We start from the raw sequence: 23,295 nt of genomic DNA, 5'->3' as shown, positions 1-23,295 counted from the left end.
TGAATTTTCATAAATTCTCGAAAAAAATCTCCTGAGAACTTACCGGTTACTTACCGATAAGCTCGTGGCTTTCCTGACAACTTAAGTTACCGCCTTTAGAACTTTACGACCTGTGAATTTAAATTACAGTGAACTTGCTCTCAGGGTACTGTCGCACCTCTGTCTGCATGCAATGGGCAGGCAGGCAGTTGCCCGAGACCTTTCACACCTTGGGTTTTCCGCCTGTGGAACATCTTAAAATTGCGCGGGAATTTTTAATATTGTTAAATTTTTAAATGAAATAAAACAAATTTTTATAGTTAAAATTGATAATAATAATTGTTAAGAAAATAAAGGCAGCGATGAAAGAAGGGATGGCGACACTAATAAACTTCGGCACTTCAAACAATTAATACTTTATTAATTAGCGCTTCAACAGGGGCGGCAATCCTTCCCGACTGCATCTCGTGACGGCCGACGATCAAGTGACGTAATACAACATATTTATACTTGTTTTATTACTATAGTTATAGTTTATCATCAGTTTCTATAAAATCCACATAGGAACCTAGTAGGACCTTAAAAATAATTAAGACAAATTATATCCTAAAGTTTCCCTATTTTTATGGAATCACCCATATAAAATGAAATAAGTTTAATTTTCCCCATTATTTTACTGAAAATTGAACTGCTGTGTTGAAAAGTTATATATTTTTGTTATTATATATTCAACTGCCTTAACAAAATTCATCTGTTGGAATTAGAAATTTTTATTCTGTTCAAAATTCGACTTTTAATATTCGTGTTTTGGTTGTATGTGAACTATTACATTTTTCTGTCCAGAATTTATTTATTTTTGTCAAAAATTAAACTGTTTGGTGGAAAGTCGAACTGGTTTCTTGAAAATTTAATTTATTTGTTTTTTGTGTGGAAATTAATAGTTTTTAACGAAAATTTAACTGTTATACTTTTGTTTGAAAATTTATCATTTTTATTTTATGAATAAAACAGTCATCTATTTTGTTAAAAAATACTTCTTTCTTATTTTTGAAAATTATTGATCTTCGATTCATTTATGTTTTATTTATTTTCATGAAAAGGTAATATTTATTCGGTACAAAGTTATTCTTATAGGTCGCAAATGCAACCACTTGGTGTAGAGTAGAACTGGTTGGTAAAAAATGTAATTTATTTCGTTGAAGATGTATCATATTCGTTAAAAATCTATCTTGTTTGAAAATGAATGGTTCTATTTACTGGGATTCGCTATGAAATTATTATAAGTTAATTCCCTGTTTTTGTCAAGGCAATAATTTTGAAGTGTACTTTTCTCCTCATAGCTAAAACATGTAATGCTCAACTTTCTTAGATTCGCTTACAGTTTTTAGCAGATGGCTAAGCAGCTTTCCTTATCCAACCGCGCATCACCAGGCATTCTTCCCAACCGCACTACCACACACTTTAATCGCACTCCAAACAGTGATATCCCGGGGCATGGTCCATGCGCCCTTTTTATGGGGCAGAATACATCAAGTGTTTCCACCTGAAATAAATTATTTTTTAGATCGGGTTGAAACTTGGCTGGAATATAGCCCTAGTGGACCCACATGAATCCACCAAACCATAGGTTCATTTATAAACCAGTTGTCAATGTATAGGAATCTGAAGTTTTCACTTTTTCACGCGTTCCTTCATCTTCACATTAGCGTAACTTCTTTTAGGGTGATCCAATTGGACTTTTATTACAGTGTTTTAGAACGTTTTTTTCACTTTAAACTTCCGCAGCACTCGGGCACGAAAACTGTCAGGTCTAATGTGCCCTTAAATTATATTTAACTTTTTTCAGATGATTATCTGTGAAGAAATTTATAAAATACGTAATAAATTTCATCTCACACCTTTCATTTTATTCAGAATGAGCGTAAAAATCTAAACTTGAAACAAAAATTTCAGTTCACTTTTTATTTTACATGATTTCAAAGAGTATAAAAAGATTTTTTTTTAATATAAGTTTTTTAGCAATTTCCGTAATTTTTTTCATACAAATAATTACTAATGGACAATTTAAATATTTACCATGACTTTTTCAAAATTTTTCAATTGTTCAAACAAATTTGCATTATTTTAACAATTATTTATTCCAGATATCAACTTTATTTTCAAATTAGTATTCTATGATATGTTTTATTGAATAATTACAAAATTTTGATAAATTTTTTTCATTTTTAATTAATTTCTATTTGGTTTAACAATATTTATTCGCGTGAGGAGTTTTTTTCGAAAACTAAAAAATGAAATAAAATAGAACACATACGATTATGTTTCTCACTGTATAGTGTATAACAATAATAATTTAACTATTTTTAATTTGCTCAAGCAAATATAATTTGTTTGAATAATTACTTTTCAAACAAAAACTTTTAAAATAGTATTTTCTGATTTAAACCTAATATTGAATGATTTCGAGCAGTAGGAAATTCTGCTAAAAGCTTTATGTTATTATTTATACTATTAATTATTGTTTTTATTTCGTTAGGCTTACTACTCTCCGAAATCATTCAATATTATGTTTGTCTCAAAAAAAAACATTGTAAAAATATTTATATAAAAATAATTATTCAAACAAATTATATTTGTTTAAACAATTGAAAAATGGTCAGTAAATTCTTTATATATACTACACAGTCAGAAATATAATTGTATTTGTTCTATTATTTCATTTTTTTAGGTATTCGGAAAAATTCTTTGAGCAAATAAAGATTGTTTGAACAAAAATAAATTTATGAAGCATTAAAAAAATATATAAAAGTTATATAATTATTAAAAGAGCGTAGCATAGCACACTGATTTGAAAAGAAAGTTAATATCAGGCTCAACTGCATTTCAATAAGAAAATACGATTATTTCGTAAATTTTTTAAAAAGAAATCATTGTTTAAATAGTAATTTACGTTTGTTTAAACAATTAAAAGTTGTTTAAAAAGTGATAGTAAATATTAAAATTGTCTATTAGTAATTATTTGTATGAAAAAGATGACGGAAATTGCTAAAAATGAACAATACTACAACAATAGAGGAAAAATTTTACTTTCTGGACGCTCATAATAACAAGACTATAATAACAACTTTTTGTATTTTGTGAATACATCGAAAACTCTAATTTGAATCATACAAGAGTTAATGAAAAATATATAATTTCACTTTGCATAAAAATATACAAGATCCGAAAAAAACAGAATCAAAAAAAATTGTAAGCCTAAAAAGATATACAAATTTGTCATGAATCACTTTTCTATAGGATAGGTAGTTTGTGTTTTATTCGTAAAAAGTCACATTAACAATTATAAAATAATGATTTTTCGAGCAAACGATACAACCTAAAAAAAAGAATGCGACAGAGGGTTTTTAACTAAAGAAAATCCACAAATTGGTTATGTATTGGTTTGTGCTGGGATGCTGGCTTCTTCTTTTATTCATGCAAAACTACATTGAAAATTTTTGAAATGTCAGTTTTGGACACACGACACAAAATATGAAATATATTGAAATAAAGAAGTGTTTCCTTTCAATATCAGTACATATTATAAATTGTGTTATATCAATGTATTGAAATGATAGAATTTTCATGATACAGTGAAAACAAATCAGTGCATAAGCAGGAGGAAGTATTAAAGTAATCATGAAAAATCAAATTTGTACATTATTTCTCAAATATCTGAACAAAAACTTCTACTTCAAGCTACAGAAAGAAATATAGTACATATGTGATATAATATTATTGAACATAATGTAGAAAAGTTCATATTTTCGACAAAGTTGTGTACAAAGCGCGAGATACGTGCTGAGAATATGTCCTTTAAACTCAAAGGAGCTTTAGCACACGAGAATGCACAATTACAAAATTCAAGTATTCGATGTTTTCACCTTTGTCTTTAAAACTTCTATGGGGGATTTTTTTATTAAAAATGTATCTGCTTGCTAGGTATAAAATATTTATTATTCAAGTTGAAAGTTCATCTTTTAGGATGGGAAAAAACTTACCTCTTCGAAACTTGAACTGTTCTTGTTTTTGAAATTAATGTTTTTGAATCACTTTTTATCAGTTTCATTAAACATTAAATTATTTTGGTTGAGAAATTACCTATTTCAATACAAACTTGTACTTTTTGTTTTGGAATGTTTTTGATCGAAAATTGAATTATGTTCTAGAACATTCCGATGGGGTTCTACAAATAATAGGCTATCATTTCGTTACTATTAAGAATTAGGCTAACTTTATTTCGCAGGAAATTTAGTAAACACGTGGATGTGATAAAAGAAATAAAAATCTTTTAAAATCTCTATTTTGAAAATTTATAAAGCTTAAATTACATTGCAAACTCTAATACAAAAGACTGGAGTTTTGGATTCGCAGGAAATGTTTCGAAAAATAATATGTTATTCATTGCTCCTGAAAACTTAGCTGAATGAAGTCAGCCTAATTCTTATCCGTCGAGGAAAGATAGCCTAATATTCGTAGAACCCATCGATTTGTTTCTTTTTTTCGTTCAAACTTATTTCGGTTTTTGTAACTGAACAATAAAATGATTATTCCGGTGAAATATTCCATAATTTTATTTAGGAATTCATCTCTTTGGTTGAAATTCATTTTCGAAGTAAAAAGTTGTTGAAAATGTGAAAAATAACCGTTTTTTAAAATTATTATTTTACGGTCGAACTTTGCACCTTTTAACTTACAACGATTAATCAATTTAATTGAAAATTTATTAGTTAGGTTGTACATTAACTTTTTTTAAACTAATAATGCAACTATTCTAATATCTCATGAAAAATTATTGTTTTTGCTCCAACATTCAACTGTTTGGTTAAAAGTTTGTTATCTTCAATTGAAAAATCAACTATTTTGTTACAAATTCATGTAGTTTATTAAAAAATTATATTTTATGTTATAAAAGTTGCTCTGTTGTGTTACAAAAAGTTTATAATTAACTTCATAGATTAAGAGCTATGATTCTGTTTTGTCTTAAATATGAATATGTTCTTTTTAGTTGATCGGGAAGATTAAAAAGGTAGATATAATAAACCGAAAAATGACTGGGAATTTTAAATCGTAAAGCCACCTTGACAATATAGTAAAAGGAAATTACAAAAACGTGACAAATTACCTGCGTAACTTGTAGAAACCGTGGAGCTCAAAGAGGATTGCTGTGACACTAAATGTGCATTCCATGTACCTTTTTGGAAGAGCTGTAAAACTATTTCGACACTTCCTGTGGTATATATCGATGGAATTTGCAGCTTCCAGAAAAACGATATCACTGTACTTGAAATTGTTGGAAACCCGCACTTTCAAGATATCACTGCCCTCGTTCAACGATTCTTCGTCAAATACATTAAATTTTAGACTTGCATCGTTACAGAACACATACCTGCACACAAAGGACATTATTTTAAAAATGTCTTGCATACAACGACGTTCTCATGTTTTCTCTGTCGAGTTTCGCACAAATCTGCAGTCTACAGATTGCACTTTGCAGCTTTGGACCCCACCTACCTTCTCTTATTTTATGAGATTATCTTCGAATCTTTTGAAAATCTGTCTCTTACTGGACTTCAACACAATTTTCTCAACAGTTTATCACCATACTTTGAAATCCCCGCGTAACCCTTCGCGTATTCTCTCTTTTCTTTTGGGTTCTCAGGCGACTCCGTGACACACCAAACATCCTACCTGACTTATCAGTTTACGAGATTTTAAACATGAATTTCTTCAGATGCTCATTTTCTACTTCCTGAGAGTTACTTTCCTCAATGATATTTACGATAACGAATTTTGTTTAACCCAAGAAATACATTTTTTTTACCAGAAGAGATAAATTTTGAAACTAAAAGTCACAAATTTGAATTGCGAGAGAAAACCAATCCAAGAAATTCTAGAATTTCAATGCGCAGAAAAAGAAATTTTTACAAAACAGTTGCATTGTTGCATTACAGTTTATGTTTCTTGAACTAAAAAATGTGTCAATTCAAACTAAATGACAGTTGAATTCAACAGAAAAAGGCGAATTTCCAACAAAATACTTTAATCTTGAACCACATCAGATTAATTGTCTACCAAAACAGTTGAATGTTTAACCTACAAAAAGAGATTTTGCCACAAAAAAGAAGGTCCCGTGGGGCCGGAAAGGCATCCCTGTGACTGGACCCAGAAATAATTTTGTTCAAACCCCTACCCCTTTTCCAACTCCCGTGGGGGCGGAAAAGCACCCCTCTGACTGGTCACAGAAATAATGTTGGTCAAACCCTTACCCATTTTCAGGTCCTGTGGGGGGGCGAAACGACACCCCTGTGGCTGGTCACAGAAATAATGTTAGTCAAACCTTTCTATTAAGGGGTTTTAAAAACAAAAATCGATGTATCACTAATTTTCGCGAAAACTATCACTCGCGGATAAAAATGTTTGAAAACAAAATGTGTAACTTGATGACATAATTTTTAAACTATTTGTTTAATTTTAACACCCATTATTTCTATAATCTAAAGATTTAACAAAAAAGGTATTTAAAAAATAAATAATAATTGACTGCGAGTATTTTGTCAATACATGTTCATGGCACTTCTGAGAATGAATACATATATTAAATTTTTTAACTTTATATTACAAATAAAATTTCTAACGCTAAGGGGCATCGAACCTACATATCTACGAAGTGTGTTCAAAAAATAAGGTGACTTTTCAATGTTCGCGGGCTACGTACATTCAAGTTTTAAATTTTTTGTTTTGTTGTGTTGGTACACTCGTCATGATCATATGTTCACAGTTTTGACTATATAGCTCGTGTTGTTTTTCTGGCAGACGCGTAAAAGGTTAGAAGGTTTTGGTGTGCTCGACGATTTTCTTCTTTCGAAAAAAATGGAGCAAAGAATTTGCATTAAATTTTGTGTGAAAAATGGAATCCAGTGCTCTAAAACTCTTGGAAGTGTTGACAGTTGCATACGGTGAGTCTACTCTGAGTAAGGAAAATGTGTATAAGTGGTACAAGCTGTTCCAAGAAGGCCGAGAGGATGTCGAAGACGAACCTCGCCCTGGACGTCCCAGCACGTCAACAACAGATAAAAACGTTCAAGCAGTGGAAGAAATGGTGTTGAAAAATCGCCGAATTACCATCAGAGAAGTTGCTGAAGATGTTGGCATGTCGGTTGGCTCATGCCATGCTATCTTTTCGGACGTTTTGGGCATGAGACGTGTGTTAGCGAAATTTGTTCCAAAACTGCTTAATTTTGATCAAAAGATCCGACCAAAAACAGCACCACAGTCATGCCTCAGCCTCCATATTCACCGGATTTGGCCCCCAGTGACTTTTTTCTTTTCCCAAAACTGAAGAGACCCATGAAAGGACATCGATTTTCAACGATTGAGGAGATGAAATCTGCATCGCTGAAAGAACTCAAGGCTATACCACAAAATGATTATCAGAAGTGCTTCGATGATTGGAAAAAGCTTTGGCACAAGTGTATTATATCTGAGGGTGGTTACTTTGAAGGGGACAACATAAGTATTGAGGAATAAGTGAATATTTTTTGAGAAAACCATAAAGTCACCTTATTTTTTGAACACACCTCGTATACCTCAATCTATCGCCTAGCAGTCGGGAGTGCTAACCACTGCGCTAAACCGAAAAGTTAAAACTTGGTGAAAAATCCATCCTCATAAGCTACAGTTCAGAAAAGTTAAGGTACCATATTTTGAGCTCTCTTTATCTAATTTTTTATTATTATACGACGTTATGTAAATATAAAATACACGAACTGTTAACAAGATATCAATAAAATAATTATTAAATAAATAATTTAAATCGACTAGAATTTGTCTTCGTGTAATATTTGATTTTTTCGCGCTTTAGACCATTTTAAAAGTTCTGATAATAACATTTAATGAGCATGTAAAATTTGTATCGATGCAACTTAGAAATTTTACCACATTGCGCAACAATTTTTTTAATAATAATTTTCTTTAAACTTTCTTATAACGTTTTGCTTTTTATGTGTGTTAGACTATTCTAAAATGATTAAGACATGCATCCAATGTAATTTTTTCTGATCACTTAAAATTTTTCATGAAGTACTGCGCTAATGGTGAACTCCGACACACTGCTGACATTTCCACCTGGGAACTATCATATTCGTAATCAGCACATCAAAATACACAAGTATACGAATTTTAAAGAAAATCCGAGAATTCAGCAATTCGGAACTTTATCATTATTAGTTTTTTTCAATTGTTGTGATATATTGCTCTAATTGTTATGAAGCTCAACCATTTGTGTTTCAAAATAGCATAATAGTACCTCCGAGTATACATTATACTCATCATAGAACTGCAGTAAAAGTGCACCACGAAGATTTTTTAATGCCTACACCAATAACCATATAAAATATGAGACGACCCCATGCAGGTGAAAGAAACAATGGAAAAAAGAAGGAAAAATGCAAATAACTTGGTAAATAATACCACTTTGATAAAATACATCTCATTATGCTTGGAGTAAGCCTGTAATAGAGTACCTTTCTCTTATAATAATTTTCGAGAGATGGACTTGTTTTAAAGAAAAACGGCTTCTTATTGTTATGGTCTTTCTCTGATCGATATTTTCTCCAAATGTATCAATTTGATCAAAAAATGATATATTATTTAAAATATGCATCTTTGGGAGTGAGCCAACTTTTGTTTTTCCCGTGAAATAAATTTCAAGATATTTCACTTGAATGTACGGCGATTTCAAAGCTGCCGGACAACACTTTTGTATCCAGGTAAGTACCTGACAATGCGCAGGTGCTATTTCTGATGTAATCCCGTACATGTACACCAGTTTTCAACCTTATCCGATTCTTGTTAGTTAACTGTCAAAAATTGACACAATTGCCAGGTCGCCATTGCTAAACGCATCTAGTCCGAGTTGTAAGACACCCATTTTCACGTTCCTCATCATCAGACGAACATCTTGGGTGAAAATTGGCCTTGTCCGTATCACGTTGCCAAGATGAGAATTTTGCCTTACTTGTCTAATATTAACGTAGAGGGAGCATTTTAAACTACAATATCATGTATTTTATCATTACCTTGCGTCTCAAAAATAAACTTATAATATATTTAATGGCAACTTTTCAACATACATTTTTTACAATGTAAGAAAAAACCCGTATGAAATAATCCCTATTAAAATTACTAAACTACTAAATCTCTAAAAATAATGGAATAAGTGAATATTAGTGGAAAATGTTAACATTTTCTTATTTATAATTATAATTCAATACTGTCTTCTCATTTTAGCATCAGTTAAAGTAAAATTTAAAGCACAACTAAACATAACCTTCATAAAAATTGAATAATTTTTTTTACAAATGCTGGTATAAGTGACTAAAATTACAAGTTAAAAATAATCGAAATCATTACTAAAGGCTAAAGAATTCTATATTAGTTCAAGAACATGCCCTGTTTCACCATAAGTAAAGAAAAGTTTAAAAATATTTATTTTTTACTGTTAAAATTGGCAACTTGAACAAATGTCAAGTTATCGAATCCTGATCTCCTTTTCTCCAAACAGCAAATGAATGGTAGCTTGGCATATAAGTCTAACCTATAATTTTTTAAAACTAAGATTATTGGCTTAAAAAATAAGTAAAATTCTAATTTACATTGTGACGAAAGATTTTTTTATAGTCTCATTTTTTATTTGCTTGTCTGTTAGCATGTCATAAGGGACGTAACTACGAATTTGTACATATGGTCTGGGGCGCGCGACGGCTGAATCTCGCGCTTCGCGCTCGATAATAGGTGACCTTGCGCTTCACGTTCGAACATAATTACACCTCGCGCTTCGCGCTCGGACATTTATTCTTTGCATTTGGAATGCTTGAAAAAAACTTTATCAAAAAGATCTCTTTTAGAAGCCAGTATTTATATGGGTCTTCATATTCTGAATGGTCCACTTAATTAAGTATAGTCAAAGATTAAGGGCATGTGACACAGTCAAATACCTATATTATCGACCTCACTTTATCAGCTCACTGAATATTTTTTTGAACCTAAGAACTTTTTTTGTAAATAAAATATTGAGCTGAAACTTTGGAAAATGTGTTAGAGTACAATAAAGTACGTTTAGGTACTGCCGTTTGATAGGAACTTTACTGAAAATTATTTCATCTTTTTTCTGAACCTCGACATTTTTTGAACGTTCGAACTTTTTTTATACATAAAAGATCGGTCTCAAACTTTGATACACGCAAGAGCCGAAAGAAAATTACGTTTAAGTAAAAAGCTTAATAATAAAAGATGTAAAAAAAAAATTTCAACAATCAATTCCAGCGGAATCAGCTGGTAAAGTTGTACACGAAAATACGAAACGTCTAAGAGCCTCGTCTAGTGACCGCCATGTTTCGTATTTTCGTGTACAACGTTACCGGCTGATGCCGTTAGAATTGATTGTTGAAATATACTTTTTTATATATTTTATTATTAAGCTTTGTACTTTAACGTAGTTTTCTTTCGGATCTTGCATTTCTCAAAGTTTGAGACCGATATTTTATTCACAAAAAAGTTCTTAGATTTAAAAAAACATTCAGTGAACTGATAAAGTGAGGTCGGCAATATAGGTATTTAGCTGTGTCACATGCCCTTAAGTTTGTCAAAGCTCTGTAGGCTTTGAGGAACTCATTCTCATCGTGACACTTGCGCTGCGTGCTCGTTTTCCGACAGACATTTGTAAACAGGTTTTGTTGGATTTTTTTCTCGTAACTTTCGTCGTTTTTCCACACATTTTTTTTATTTTATTTTTTTTCAACGTAATTTTTCACAAATGAAACAAAAAGTACGCGTCCTATCAAGAAGTGATTCTTAACGAAGCTGTAGATCTTTTTTAGGATAACCATTTTTGTTAATTCATCTTTTTTCGTACCCTACATAGTTTGTCCACAAAATGGAATTTTTTACTTTCCATTATTTTTTCTGCAATAAAAATTTTAATTTTCGATTTTTGTAGAAAATCCAAAAATTGGTTATGATAATCTTGTAGGGCTTTCAAAAAGAAATGTTTTTCTTATTTTGAATTTTTTCATATCGTGCGTTTTTCGGTTTCAAATTTGATTTTGGGTTGATTAAAAAAATTTTGAAAACGCTATAACTCTGAGAATTTTCTTTTTATCGAAAAAAGTCATAAGGATAAATTGTTTTTTTTTAATACTATGAATATCCGTACATAGAATTTTCAAATTCAGAAAAAAGTAGTCTCAAAAATTTTCAAAATGCTCTCACTTTTTGAATTTTTATCAAAAATGGCTGGTTCACGAACTCGTTCTTTCTTTTAGCACCTAAAAAAAGTGTGCCAAGGATGAATTTGATTCGTTCATTTTATCGAGAGTTATCGTGTTTAAGGACGGACGGCCGGACGGCTGGACGGACAGACAGACAGATACCATTGTGAAAACCTGATTTTCGGATTCAGGGGGTCTCGAAACGTGGAGATTGGTTGAAAAAGTGTGATGTCAAATTTCCGACAATTCTAATACTTTCTCAATCATAAATGATGAGAATGTAAAAAAAGAGTACATTTTATCTATCGACATTTTTTGAAAAATTGCTTCCTGTAAACAAAATCAACTTTCTATTCTGGCTCTAAATTTTCTATTTCTTAATGGATGTTTTCTCGAAATTGATCACATTTTTCCAAAATTTTTTCTTTGAAAAAAATTCTCCTCTGGGAGTAGTTCAACTTTTTTCGAAGCTTTTTCCTGTGTAATCAATATTTTAACCAACATAATCACAAATTTATTTTGCATAATTTTTCAACTTAATCGATAATTTTTTACGTTGACAATTAATTGAATCGAAAATGGTCGAGGACACATGATTACACCCAGCTCCTGGAGTAAAGATGTGGAGGTGAAGCCACGACGCTTGTTTGGTAACACCTAGCTATTAAGAATATCGTTCTATCTCCACAAGTGAGGAAAAAGCCGCGTAAAATAAACTACGTTCGCCATGCTTACGGACGTCAAATAGCGAATTATTTTAGCAAGTGTTGTGAAAAACCTTTCTAATCATATAATGGACAACAAGAAATGTGTAAAATGAACAGCATGCAATATTTGAGTGCTAATTTATGCCACAACAAAACCATTTTGTACCCTTTCATTTTTTCACACATGGGTAGTTAACTATCGAAATTTAAATTTAATACAGTTTTAAAAATATTTGATGAAGAGATTTTTATAAAGCTGGCATACTACGCCAAAAATACGAGTTTTAATAATCACATCAAATTCTCCTTATCTTGTGAATTTTGTGCTACTCAAATGCTGTCAATTGTTAGAAACGTTTCGTAGTTTCGGCTTCATGTGAAGCTTCACAAATCCCACAACAAAGAACTGATAACTATGAAATTAATCAAATTATCTTTAAGGGCATGCTCTTCAGTGACCACGTGACCAAACTAGTTCCCGGTTATGAACATTTTTTTTGGTATTCACTGTGTCCACACGGATTGAGATATCGTGTTTAAAATTTGTCAGATTAAATAAAAGGCACTAAAGAACATTGAATTGAATATGAATTTGTTTATACTTTGAAAGAAAGTTTATTTATAAATGGATAAAATATGATATTACCATTCGAGTTAAAGCACTATGCAAATCATTTTTGGGTTGATGTGTTTCAGAATTTTTTAGTCGCGTATATTGAGCACTGACACCAATTTCGGACTAAATCATCTAAAGTTTAAAAAACTTAATATAAGCAATAAAATTTGCACCTTCGTTGCAAATCAAAAAATAAGTAACTGCACACACGTGACCTATCATTATTTTTTGAGCATTTTTAGCGATTTCAAGCGGAGAAAAAAAGAAATTTTGAACGTCGGTAAATTCGAGATCACGTTACTAAGTTCGTTCATGAAATTTTTGTTCAGAATGATTTTCATTTTTTTGGAACTAAAAATAAAAGAGAAATTTCAAATTGGAAACATAGCAACACCAGCAATGTGCTAAAGTTTACTCTTTGGAGTCCTCCAAACAACTTCCATAATTCTCGACGTCTAATTTTTGACGTTGAATCGATCAGCTGATAACTATCCTTGGCAGTGAACCAACCGGCGGGACTCAGCGTCGGACTCGCCTTGTCTTTCCCCACCGGGCAAAATTTTATTTTTATTGGTTTTGTTATTAACTTAGAATTCTTTGACCCCAGTACGAGTATCACATTCTAAGATGCTCCTCGGTTTTTTTAAATCGAGGTATCTACTTTATTGACGCTAAAAGTTTATTTCCTATTCCTATAGCAGTTCACTAGAAAACTCTCTTCGTAAATTTAAACATTTTGATATATACAAACTTTTCTTAGTGCTTTCTTTAGAACTTCCTAAATCCTGAATCTAATATCTGAATCCGTGTGGACGTAGTGAGGACCAACAAAAATAAAAATCATTTCATTCTCTACACAAAAATTTTATGAACGAACTTAGTCACGTGATCTGGACTTTATCGACGTTCAAAGTTTCTTTTTTTCTCCACTAGAAATCGCTAAAAATGATCCAAAAATAATTATAGGTTACGTTTGCGCAGATACTTATTTGTTAATTTGCAACAAGTGTGCAAATTTTATTGCTTAAATTAATTTTTGTAAATGTTTAGACGATTTAGTCCAAAATTTGTGTCAGTGCTCAATATACGTGAATCAAAAAATCTGAGATGCATCAAACCAAAAATTATCTGCAAAGTGCTCTAACTAGAATGGTAATATCCTATTTTATCAATTTAGAAATAAAATTTCTTACAGATTATGAGCATAGTGATGTACACAAACGTTCTTTAGTGCTTTTTCTGTAATATGTCAAATTTTTAACACGATATCTCAATCCGTGTGGACACAGTGAACACCAACAAAAAATTTGCATGACCGGGGCCTATTTTGGTCACGTAGTCACCGAAGGGCATGCCCATAATGTAAGAATCTAATGATAATAAAAGGCTATCGTCCCATTTCAGTCTGAACATTGTAACATTGCTTCAATCTCATCTTGATGGTAAATTATTGGTTTAATCTAAAAATTGACTGTTTGTAAATTTTATCATGTCTCTGAACACAATAGCAGTCGAAGAAATTATTCAATTGAATTATCTTTTAACACTATACTTTAAGGACAAAAAAGAAAGGACGAATTCGTAAAAAAAAACATTTTTGAACAGCAATTATAATTTAATTTTTCCAAATTGCTTTTAAAAAAATGTAAAGAAAATAATATTTCAGCGAAACTATGTGAGGTACGAAAAAACACATGACATAATAAAATACTGAAATTTCAGGTAAAAGGTATTCCCCTTAAATAGATATATAGACAGGCTTTGGACCATTTGCCGATAAGATACGTGGTTTTCGTGTTAATCACGAAAAGTAATTAAAAGGACCTATCAGAGTGTTCCGCCTTTTTCTTGCTAAAGGGGCTCTACAAGGATGGATGAACTCGTTTCCCAAGCTGCTCGTGGGAACTACAATGATAAAATCAAACATAGTTGTACTAAGTGCAGATAAAAATAATCGGAATATCAATTGTAGCGTGCATAATTAAAAACAACTAGCACGGCCATACAAACTGACAGGACTAAGCTAACGGCTGATCATTCGATTAAAAAACGCATACATCCACTGAGTACAAAGATGGGGTCCGACAGTTCCCACTCGCACAACTATCCGTCATCGAATACTCAACAAGTCAAAGCTGCTGGCCATCAAGCATCATTTTGCTGAGGAAAAACGGGCACTTTCTGATACTAAAAGAAGTTTTGAACAGAGAAAAGGATAGGTCAGAGAAAATAAACAGATTTTCTCTAACGCATCTCAACTCTTCCGAGATCCTCCAGCTACTGTCGATCTAACGCCCAACTAGAAAAGGTGCCCTTACAACATATGAGGTGGAATGCCCACCTATCACTACCGACGAGATGAAAAAGTTATTAAGTTATTAAGTTATTAATAAGTTATTAAGTTATTAAGCCATAACTGGTCTGTACGCGTTGTATAAAATCGTCACAGATATACTAAATGACAGGATTGTTCGGAAATTGGACATGTATAGCAAAAGATGTACGAACAACGCGGCTCAAATAAAGTAGTAGCAGAATTTTGGTAGAACCTGCTTATCGATAAATGTATCTGCGAAGACGCATCGTCCTTCCACTGCTGCCTATCGATGGCCTACATTGACTAGCGGAAAGCTTGCGACTCCACCTCCCATAAACTTATCATCTATTTTTTCGAAAGCTTAAAGATTTATCCACTCATATTGCGGTTCATAGAGATTTATGGCCCTTTGAAAAAACAAATTTACTGTCTAATCTGAAAAACGTCGTCTGATAACTAAGAACGTCACCTTTCAGACGTGCGTCTTTCAGAGCGAACCATGGGCCCTCTCATTTTTTTCCTCACACTTTTGACACCATGTTTCGCTCTTCACGATTTCCAAATCCTAATGGTACTCCTGCGAGAAACCCAGATATCGAAAGCATAAGGTCACTAAAGTATTTACAAGGATGATCTCAAGATCTAAACTAAAAATTCAAAGCAACTGATTCTAGATTAAGAATTGTCGATAAGTACACTTGAGAGTCTAAAATAGACTGTAGGTTAGAAAAATGCGTTAAGATTCATTTTGAGTCAGGACTCAGATGGAGAGATATGCTTGCCGTTATGCAAATAAATAAATCTGATTGAGCACATCAAGTTATCAGTTTTGCGATTTTATATCTCGCGCCGTCTAGGTAGTCGCGAAATACTGTATCTCGGGTGCTTTCGAAACAGGATCATGCAGGGTCGAGCGCATACAGTCGTAAATAAACGAGACCCTCTTCTTGAAATAGTCAGGAAACAAGAAGAAGTGGGTAATGGATCGTTTCTTTACAAAGCAGCGGAGCGTGCTGCTGAAATATTGGACCTCGAATTTATTTTGCGTGCTAAGAAGGCGTCATTTTCATTTAAGAATACCGCCGCTACATTTTGAACCAATACATGCCAAGTGATAGCAGCAAAGTGTGTCATGTGCACTTCTTGCAAATAAAATAAACACAATCTGCTTGTCCTATTTACGTGGGGACGAAGTACATCCAAAGGCCCAATGTGGCACTAAGAATGCTTCGTTACCATCTGTGTCACTCTTGCGGTATTGGTCCTGCTACCCCTTATCCAAACGGTCCAAAGGAAACAAAGTCAACTGTGGAGAATGACAAGTGCCGAATATACTAGAACTACAGACTTTGGAAAATTGTCTCCGCCACGCACTCAAGGCCTGAGATAGTTTTCTGTTAGTTCGAGAAACGAACTATGTTCGCTATTGAATTTTCGGCATCAGCCTACGAAGCATCACAGCCAATAAGAAAAAATAGAAAGAGATCTATAAAGACCTTATAATAAATGTGCGAGTCGAAAATATTTCAAACTCTAGTAGAAAAAATGCAGAAGGCAATCTTCGTTCTGACGCTCCGTATCCTCAGGGGATCATCGTATTTAGTCTATCACAGGCTGTCACCATCTTTTTCGCGTTCGTGTCAAATTGTTACAGCTAAAACGTTACTGTGATTATGCCGAAAAAGTGTGCCATTTTCTGGAATGGTACCCACTCCCAGTGAAATTTCGTGGTTGTCTTTATTTTTTATTTTATTGTATGGAATAAAGAATTTTCACTATGTAATATAATATCATTATGTATCTTTATATTTATTATGAATAAAATTTTCATTATATTTAGTATGTCTACCATTCTTCCGCACGTGGGTCACTGCGGAGATGGACCATCTTTGACATAGCTACTCACGCAAACAACATGGAGACAAAAGAACAAAATAACAGTGCGTGAGAGTTACTCGGAGGCAAGTTTAATATCGAGCATGTAAGACCAAGTAGTCATTGGAAGTTTTTTAAAAAGAGACCGAAGGCAAAGATTGATAAAGGTCGAGGGGCTATTCACTCTAAAGTCGAACATTTTGAACGTTGGAATTTTTCGTGAAGTCTTTACGACATCATTTAATGCTATGAAAATCATAAAATCGTTACGAGAAAGTCGTTGTAGCGATCACGAAGTCTGTGAAACTATATTTAAAGTCATCAGAATAAAAAAATAATCGCCATGAAACGTAGAAACTCAGCAAAGATGAATGTAGCGTCGTGAAAGATCAGTAGGCAGGCAGTACGAAGTTAACGAAGTCTTACGAAGGGGCATAAAAGTGGCTTACAAAAATCGAAAAGAACGTCATGCTGCAGTTTACAGTTCCCGCCGAGTCAAACCGATTCATGAAGTAAGGAGGAAGTTGGCAGTCATCGCTTGAATCCTTCGAAGTCAACAAGTAATAAATGAGGCTGTGAATAATCAATGCTTTCTAAACAAAGAACCAAGACGCCATATAGCGTATACTCCAATCCCTAGAAGAAGATACTTCATGCCATTACATTCCTTTCAGATTGTTTTCATATAACTAACTTGAAAAAGTAAATAAGATGAAAAAAACAATAACAAAAAAACAGAATATCATAAATAATTATTAGAACAATTTGTTGTACTTCTATTCGCTTTTTGATTACTTTATTGATAAAAGTGTGGTTCACGAAGTAATACAAGATCATATAAGCAGTTAATTTGCATTTTCATTTGAACCACATTAAAATAACCTCGAAGCTGGTTCAAGCTTTCTAATGGATGATTACCGCCAATAAAAAATATGATGGTTTGCGCGATGCTAGGGACTATGCGTTTACGAGGGGTGGGAAGGGGAGGCAACTCTAAGCCATTTAGCTTACACTTCGAGCGGGATCACTATTATAATACTTCAAGGTCGCCTATATGAATAGCCTCAGTGTGTAAGCCACAGTGCAATCACGAAAGTACGATTGAAGTCGCACATCATAGCTAAAATAACGTTACATTGACTTCAGGTGACTTCGAAATGAATAGCCCCTTGATGGAGGTTCAGGGGAGGGAAAGACACAGAATGTTGACTAGTAAGGGGGTTTAGTAGGAGGAAAAAGCTGAGATATCTCTCGTACACACTTATAGAAAGAGGACGAAAGAGCTCAAATTGTGTTCCTCGAAGGCATAAGCGCCCTGGCCAACGGTAAAAAGATTTTAATGCTGCTAGTATTTAGGAAAACATTTTTAATTCTATCATAATAAAGCGTGTATAATTTTCTTAGAGCCAGTAATTTGGTCACATATTTTCGCGGTTGAGATCCGAAAAAATTTTATGATGCCAACCCTAATATTACATTTGAATGCTATTGGTACTTAGGAAAATTATTTAAATTCCATTAAGATAAAGCGTGTTTCATGTGCCCAGAGCCACATTATCCCTGATTGTATCTGTTCGATTCAAAATCTTTTCGCAATGATATTAAATTCAGACTAGTTTTCTAGTAAGAATGATAGTGCATTTATTATAAAACAAGGAGTGTCTTGATAATTTGCTTGAAATATAGAGTTGAATTCAATTTTGTTGTGCGGCGGATAATGCACGATATTGCGACCATCCTTGCATTTTATTCTAGAGCATTCAGACTTGGCACATTTGTAGTATATACCCCCAGCTTATTTTTTATGAAACAAGTGGAAACAAGGTTGTAAGCCCGGGCGAGCAGCGCTATAGTGGGTTGCCTAGCGAACATCAGGAGATCTGACAATCTTAACAAATTGTCCATTTCGGTGACTTCTATAGGCCGGGTTTGGTCCTCCACTCGCATTTAGTAGTTTAAGGTATATACAGAAAACACAGAATCACAGTGCTTCTATCCAAATTTCTTGCACAACTGGTATACCTGCGGCATTTTTTTTATAAAACTTCACTCTAATTCACCTCTGTCTTATGAAGACTGTCATATTTAACCTCTGAGGTTTTTGCTATTTGGTAAATAACTATTTAGTAGAGAAGATATATTTACCAACTCTCAGGCGGGAAGTTAAACCTAGTTTTATTTTCGTTGAAGATTAATTAATTTATATAATTGAAGAGAAAATAATGTCATAAATTTACGAAAATACAAAACTCTAATTGAATACTTCGAATATAGAAAAAAGATGACATGCCGACAATGTTTTGGTACTAGGCAGAAAAATTGGACAAGTCTATGACTGCATGGAGCATCTGGCTGGCTTTCAGTCCCTGGCAGGCTTCTTGTCTTATCTAAAGTTCTAGCGTACCCTTAGGTGTCGGGATGCACTCTAGGGGCTTCTTTTTTGTAAACAGTGCTAGGCAGCAGATCATAAGACTTTCATGCAGCTTCGAACTGAAATATAACATCTATACGATCGGCAAAAAGTCAGGTTGGCATACCTTTCAACTTTATCCTAAGTCCCTCCCTGAATCGCCTGAAGAAGTTTGAAGTTCAGGCAACCAAGCCGTAAATAAAGTCGCTTTTCATGGCCTTGTATGATCCGTAAGTAGCTACAATCATAATGTACTTTTAAAAAAGGTATAACAACGGAATACAATAATTCATATAATATATATTTCAATACGAAGCAGTATGAAAGTCTCACCAAGTGCCGCCGCGCACTGTTTACAAAAGCGAAGCCCCTGGAGTGCATCCCACCAAATGGAGACTAGCCAGAACTTCAGATAAGACGATCAGCCTACGAGGAACTGAAGGATAGCCAGATGCTCCATGCACTGATAGACTTGCCCGATTCTTTTGCATGTGGTTGGAGATTATGCTCAGAAGGAAGGACTGTTCACTATAGATCTGGACCAATAGCGCAAGAAGCCTGAAAAACCACCACTATTTCATGCAAATGCAAGAAAACGTGTTCGGGTAACTACAATTGCTCTAAAGCAAAAGTTACATGTTATGAATATTGTAGCTATGAATGTCAAAAAGACTTTTATCGGTGCCATTTCCTAGTGACAAAGCTCTGCTGTCATGTCCTCTAGGGGCGTAGCTACAGCTGTATGGGCCGTATCAATGATACGGGGCCCCCGAGGTCCGGGAGCCCCCAAATAAGAATTTATGTGTGAAGTTTTTGTTTAGTTTCCGAAAAACGGCCCGCAAAGAAATTTTAACACAGGGCACCCTCAGGGATAGCTACGCCACCGATTTCTACTTTCTTCAATATTCAAAGAATTTAACTTGAGTTTTGTATTTTATAAAATCTGTGACATAATTTTATCCTTAGCTATATATGTAAATAAATAATTCTTTAACTAAAATTAAACTACCTTTGACTTCCCGACTGAGAGATGTGAATAGACCCTGTCTAAATAGTTGTTTACCAAAGAGGAACAAGCTTAGAGGTAAAATATGACATTCTTCATAAGACAGAGGTGAAGTAGATTCAAGTTTCATCAAAAATTGCCTTAGATTTATCAGTTGTGTAAGACGTTTTGGTAGAAACATTGTGATCTACTCCTGTTAGGTAGGCAACCCGCTGTACGGATGCTTTTCCGGGTCGCAACCTTGTTTTCACTTCTAAAAATTAAGCTGGGGGTATATACTGCAATTGTGCCAAGTCTGAATGCTCTAGAAAGAAATGCAAGGTATGTTCCCTAGGGGAACCAGGAAACGGAAAGGATACTGTAGAGAGTATCCCAGTGGCGGATCCAGGGGAAGTGTTTAGCCCCCCCCCCCCCCCGAAACTTTTGGCCTTTCGTATTAAAGGCCGACGCCGCTAAGCTATGTTACGTTTCACGGCGGGTCAATTATTTCGCCCGTAGAATTGATCATTTGGACAACCCTTCTCCTTACTGCTACAAGACTTAAGTCCCTCGGCGGCTTTTCGCACCAAGTCTCGGAAAAAATCACCCCTTTTCCAAAATGTAGCGATTTCAGGGTCCTCCGTCTTAATGTCTAGGTCCTTTAGACGTTTCCGTGCGGAGGGAATGTTTCCATCCGGAATATTATGGACATTGACAAACATATATAAGTCAATGTCTAGTGAGAACACCGTGGCGCGGTGCGGGAATGGCGCCATCGGAATCAAAGTTTTTCGGAACTGTGAGTGCCAGGCCGTCTTCCCTCTCCTCCGATTGAAAGCCTTCCTTGGCAATTCCCCCCTGCCATGGTTCGCGGTACCCCTTGGTGACCTCCAATGTTATTTGGCCCCACCTCCTGGCGTGTGGGCGATGTTTTCTGCGAGCCTTGGTGGCCCGACGTGGCTGCTGCGGCCGGCTGCGGTCTTGGTCCGACCGGCAACCTCCGGATGGAGGGGGTTGGCAGCCCCTCCTGTCGCCGACGGCGTTTCCTTCGCCTAGGACTCAAACCGCCCATTCAGCCGTTCGTCTTCGGATAGCCGGAGCGCAATCGATTTACCGAAAGGGTAAGCCCGAATCAAGAGGTTTATATCGCATAACTCGAGTTTCAACCTCTCCGACTAAGAGTAGAGTAGAGTAAGAGTAGAGTAAAGCCCGAGTAAGAAGGAGAGCTGAATAGCAAGAATAGGAGGAAGAGCTAGCGCGGAGTACATCCTGCTAGTGGCGAGGCTCCATGGCGAGTGATGACGGTGGCAGAGGCACGCTCCAGAGCTGCCAGATCGAGCCTGAAATTTACCCCCACCATACCTACCGTTTGGGAGCCGCAAATCAGAAGATGCATGATTACCACTGTGACTTCGTGTGTAAGCCGAAAATGCACGATTTGACTTCGGTTCCCTGCTGTACAATGATTGTCGATCTGACAGCTTGGGAAGACTTCGGTGGTCTTCTATTTATATCTCGATCCCCATTTGAAAGAAATGGAAGAAATTGGCGAATTTAATGTTTTACGTGATTCTTCATTTCATGCATGATTCGATTTTGAGGTTATGTTTTTCAGGTGTAGATAGTATGAATATGATTACTACTATATATATTTTAATGCTAATACTATAATTATAAAATATAACATTAATTTCAATTAATATTTGACTAAATTTTAATAGAAATGGTTACACTTTTAACTAAAACAATTAGTTTTCTGCAAACAAAATTTGAATAAGAAGATGAAATTTCTTGCAGTTAAAAGAAATTAATTTTTAAACTAAAACAAACAACAAATTTCTGAAAAATAGTTTAATTCTCAGAAAAGAAATTTTTCAACTAATTTGATAAATTGTCAAACAAAAAAAAAACTAAATTTTTAACAAGGCAGTTACTTTTTCAACCAGAAAAATTGAAAAAATAGTTGGAATTCTTTGAAAGTGATTTAAATTATTTAAATTAATTAAAAATTCCTTGAAATATTTTAAAGCATCCTAAAATATTTAAAATCCTTTAAAACCTCTTAAAATTTTGCAAAGCTCTTGAAAATTCCTTGAAATTTAAAAAATACCCTGAAATATTTGAAATCCTTTAAAATCTCATAATAAATTACTGTGATCAATTAAAAATTCTTTGGAACATTTTTAAATACTCTCAAGTATTTTGAAACCTTCAAAATCTTTTCAAACACCTTCACACCTTTTAAAGATTTCTAAAGTCGTTTGGAATTTTTTTTAAATAACTCTTCTAAAATTGTTAAAATTCTTTGAAATTCCTTGAAATTATGAAAATAAAATGAAAATTACTTGCCATCTTTTAAAACATTCACAAATATTAAAAATCTTTTGAAATTTCTTGAAATTTTTTTCAAGCTTTTGAAAATTCCCTGAAATATTTCAAATCCTTCGAAATATCATATTAAATTACTGTAATCAATAAAAATTCCTTGGAATCTTTTTAAATACTCTCAAGTATTTTGAAACCTTCAAAATTTTTTGAAATGCCTCGGACTTTTTTTAGGATTTCTAAATTACTTTGGAATTTCTAAAAATAAGCCTTCTAAACTTCTTTTAATTCTTTGGAATTCCTGTAAATAGTAAAAATAAATTGAAAATTCTTAGACATCTTTTAAAACATCCTCAAATATTTAAAATCCTTACAAATCTTTTGAAATCTTTTGAAATTTTGTTAAGCTTCAGATTGAAATTAAAAAGAAAGAAGAGTTTCAAAATGTTAGATATCGAAATGTTTGTAGATTAGAGTTTTGAAGATGAAATCAATAAAAATTGAAAGCTTTCGTAATTTAAATTTAAAAAATTTTCAACTATTCCATAAGAATAATTTTCAACTCGATGGGATACAAGTCTTCATATTTAAAATTGTAAACTTGGAAGATTATTTATAAAAAAATAAAGATAATAAATAAATTAAATGCGTTCAAAATTTAAATGTATGTTTTTCAATTGGACAATCTCTAAATGAAATTATTTCCGCCTGAAATTTAGAAAATTTTTAAACATTAAAAATTTAACTGTTTGTAGATTAGTTAAACTATTAA

General features: G+C 33.5%; 1 protein-coding gene across 2 annotated transcripts in view; it reads right to left on the bottom strand.

Annotated features, from left to right (window-relative positions):
- The window catches only part of LOC117172006 (protein kinase C-binding protein NELL1-like), a 588,191-nt gene that overhangs the window by 56,210 nt on the left and 508,686 nt on the right, over nucleotides 1-23,295 (bottom strand). Inside the window, exon 5 of one of the 2 annotated variants that reach the window (XM_033359724.1) lies at nucleotides 19,680-19,771. The exons of the other annotated variant lie outside the window; for it this stretch is intronic. Coding sequence (XP_033215615.1) covers nucleotides 19,742-19,771 — 30 coding nt within the window. The 3' untranslated portion in view covers nucleotides 19,680-19,741. Of the gene's footprint in view, nucleotides 1-19,679; nucleotides 19,772-23,295 lie in introns of those variants that run through there. 2 annotated transcript variants of the gene reach the window in all.

Source organism: Belonocnema kinseyi, chromosome 4 (assembly GCF_010883055.1).
Source record: "Belonocnema kinseyi isolate 2016_QV_RU_SX_M_011 chromosome 4, B_treatae_v1, whole genome shotgun sequence".
Classification (NCBI taxonomy): Eukaryota; Metazoa; Arthropoda; class Insecta; order Hymenoptera; family Cynipidae; genus Belonocnema; species Belonocnema kinseyi.
Note: the sequence above shows the minus strand (reverse complement) of the source record. Positions and strands in the feature narration are given on the sequence as shown.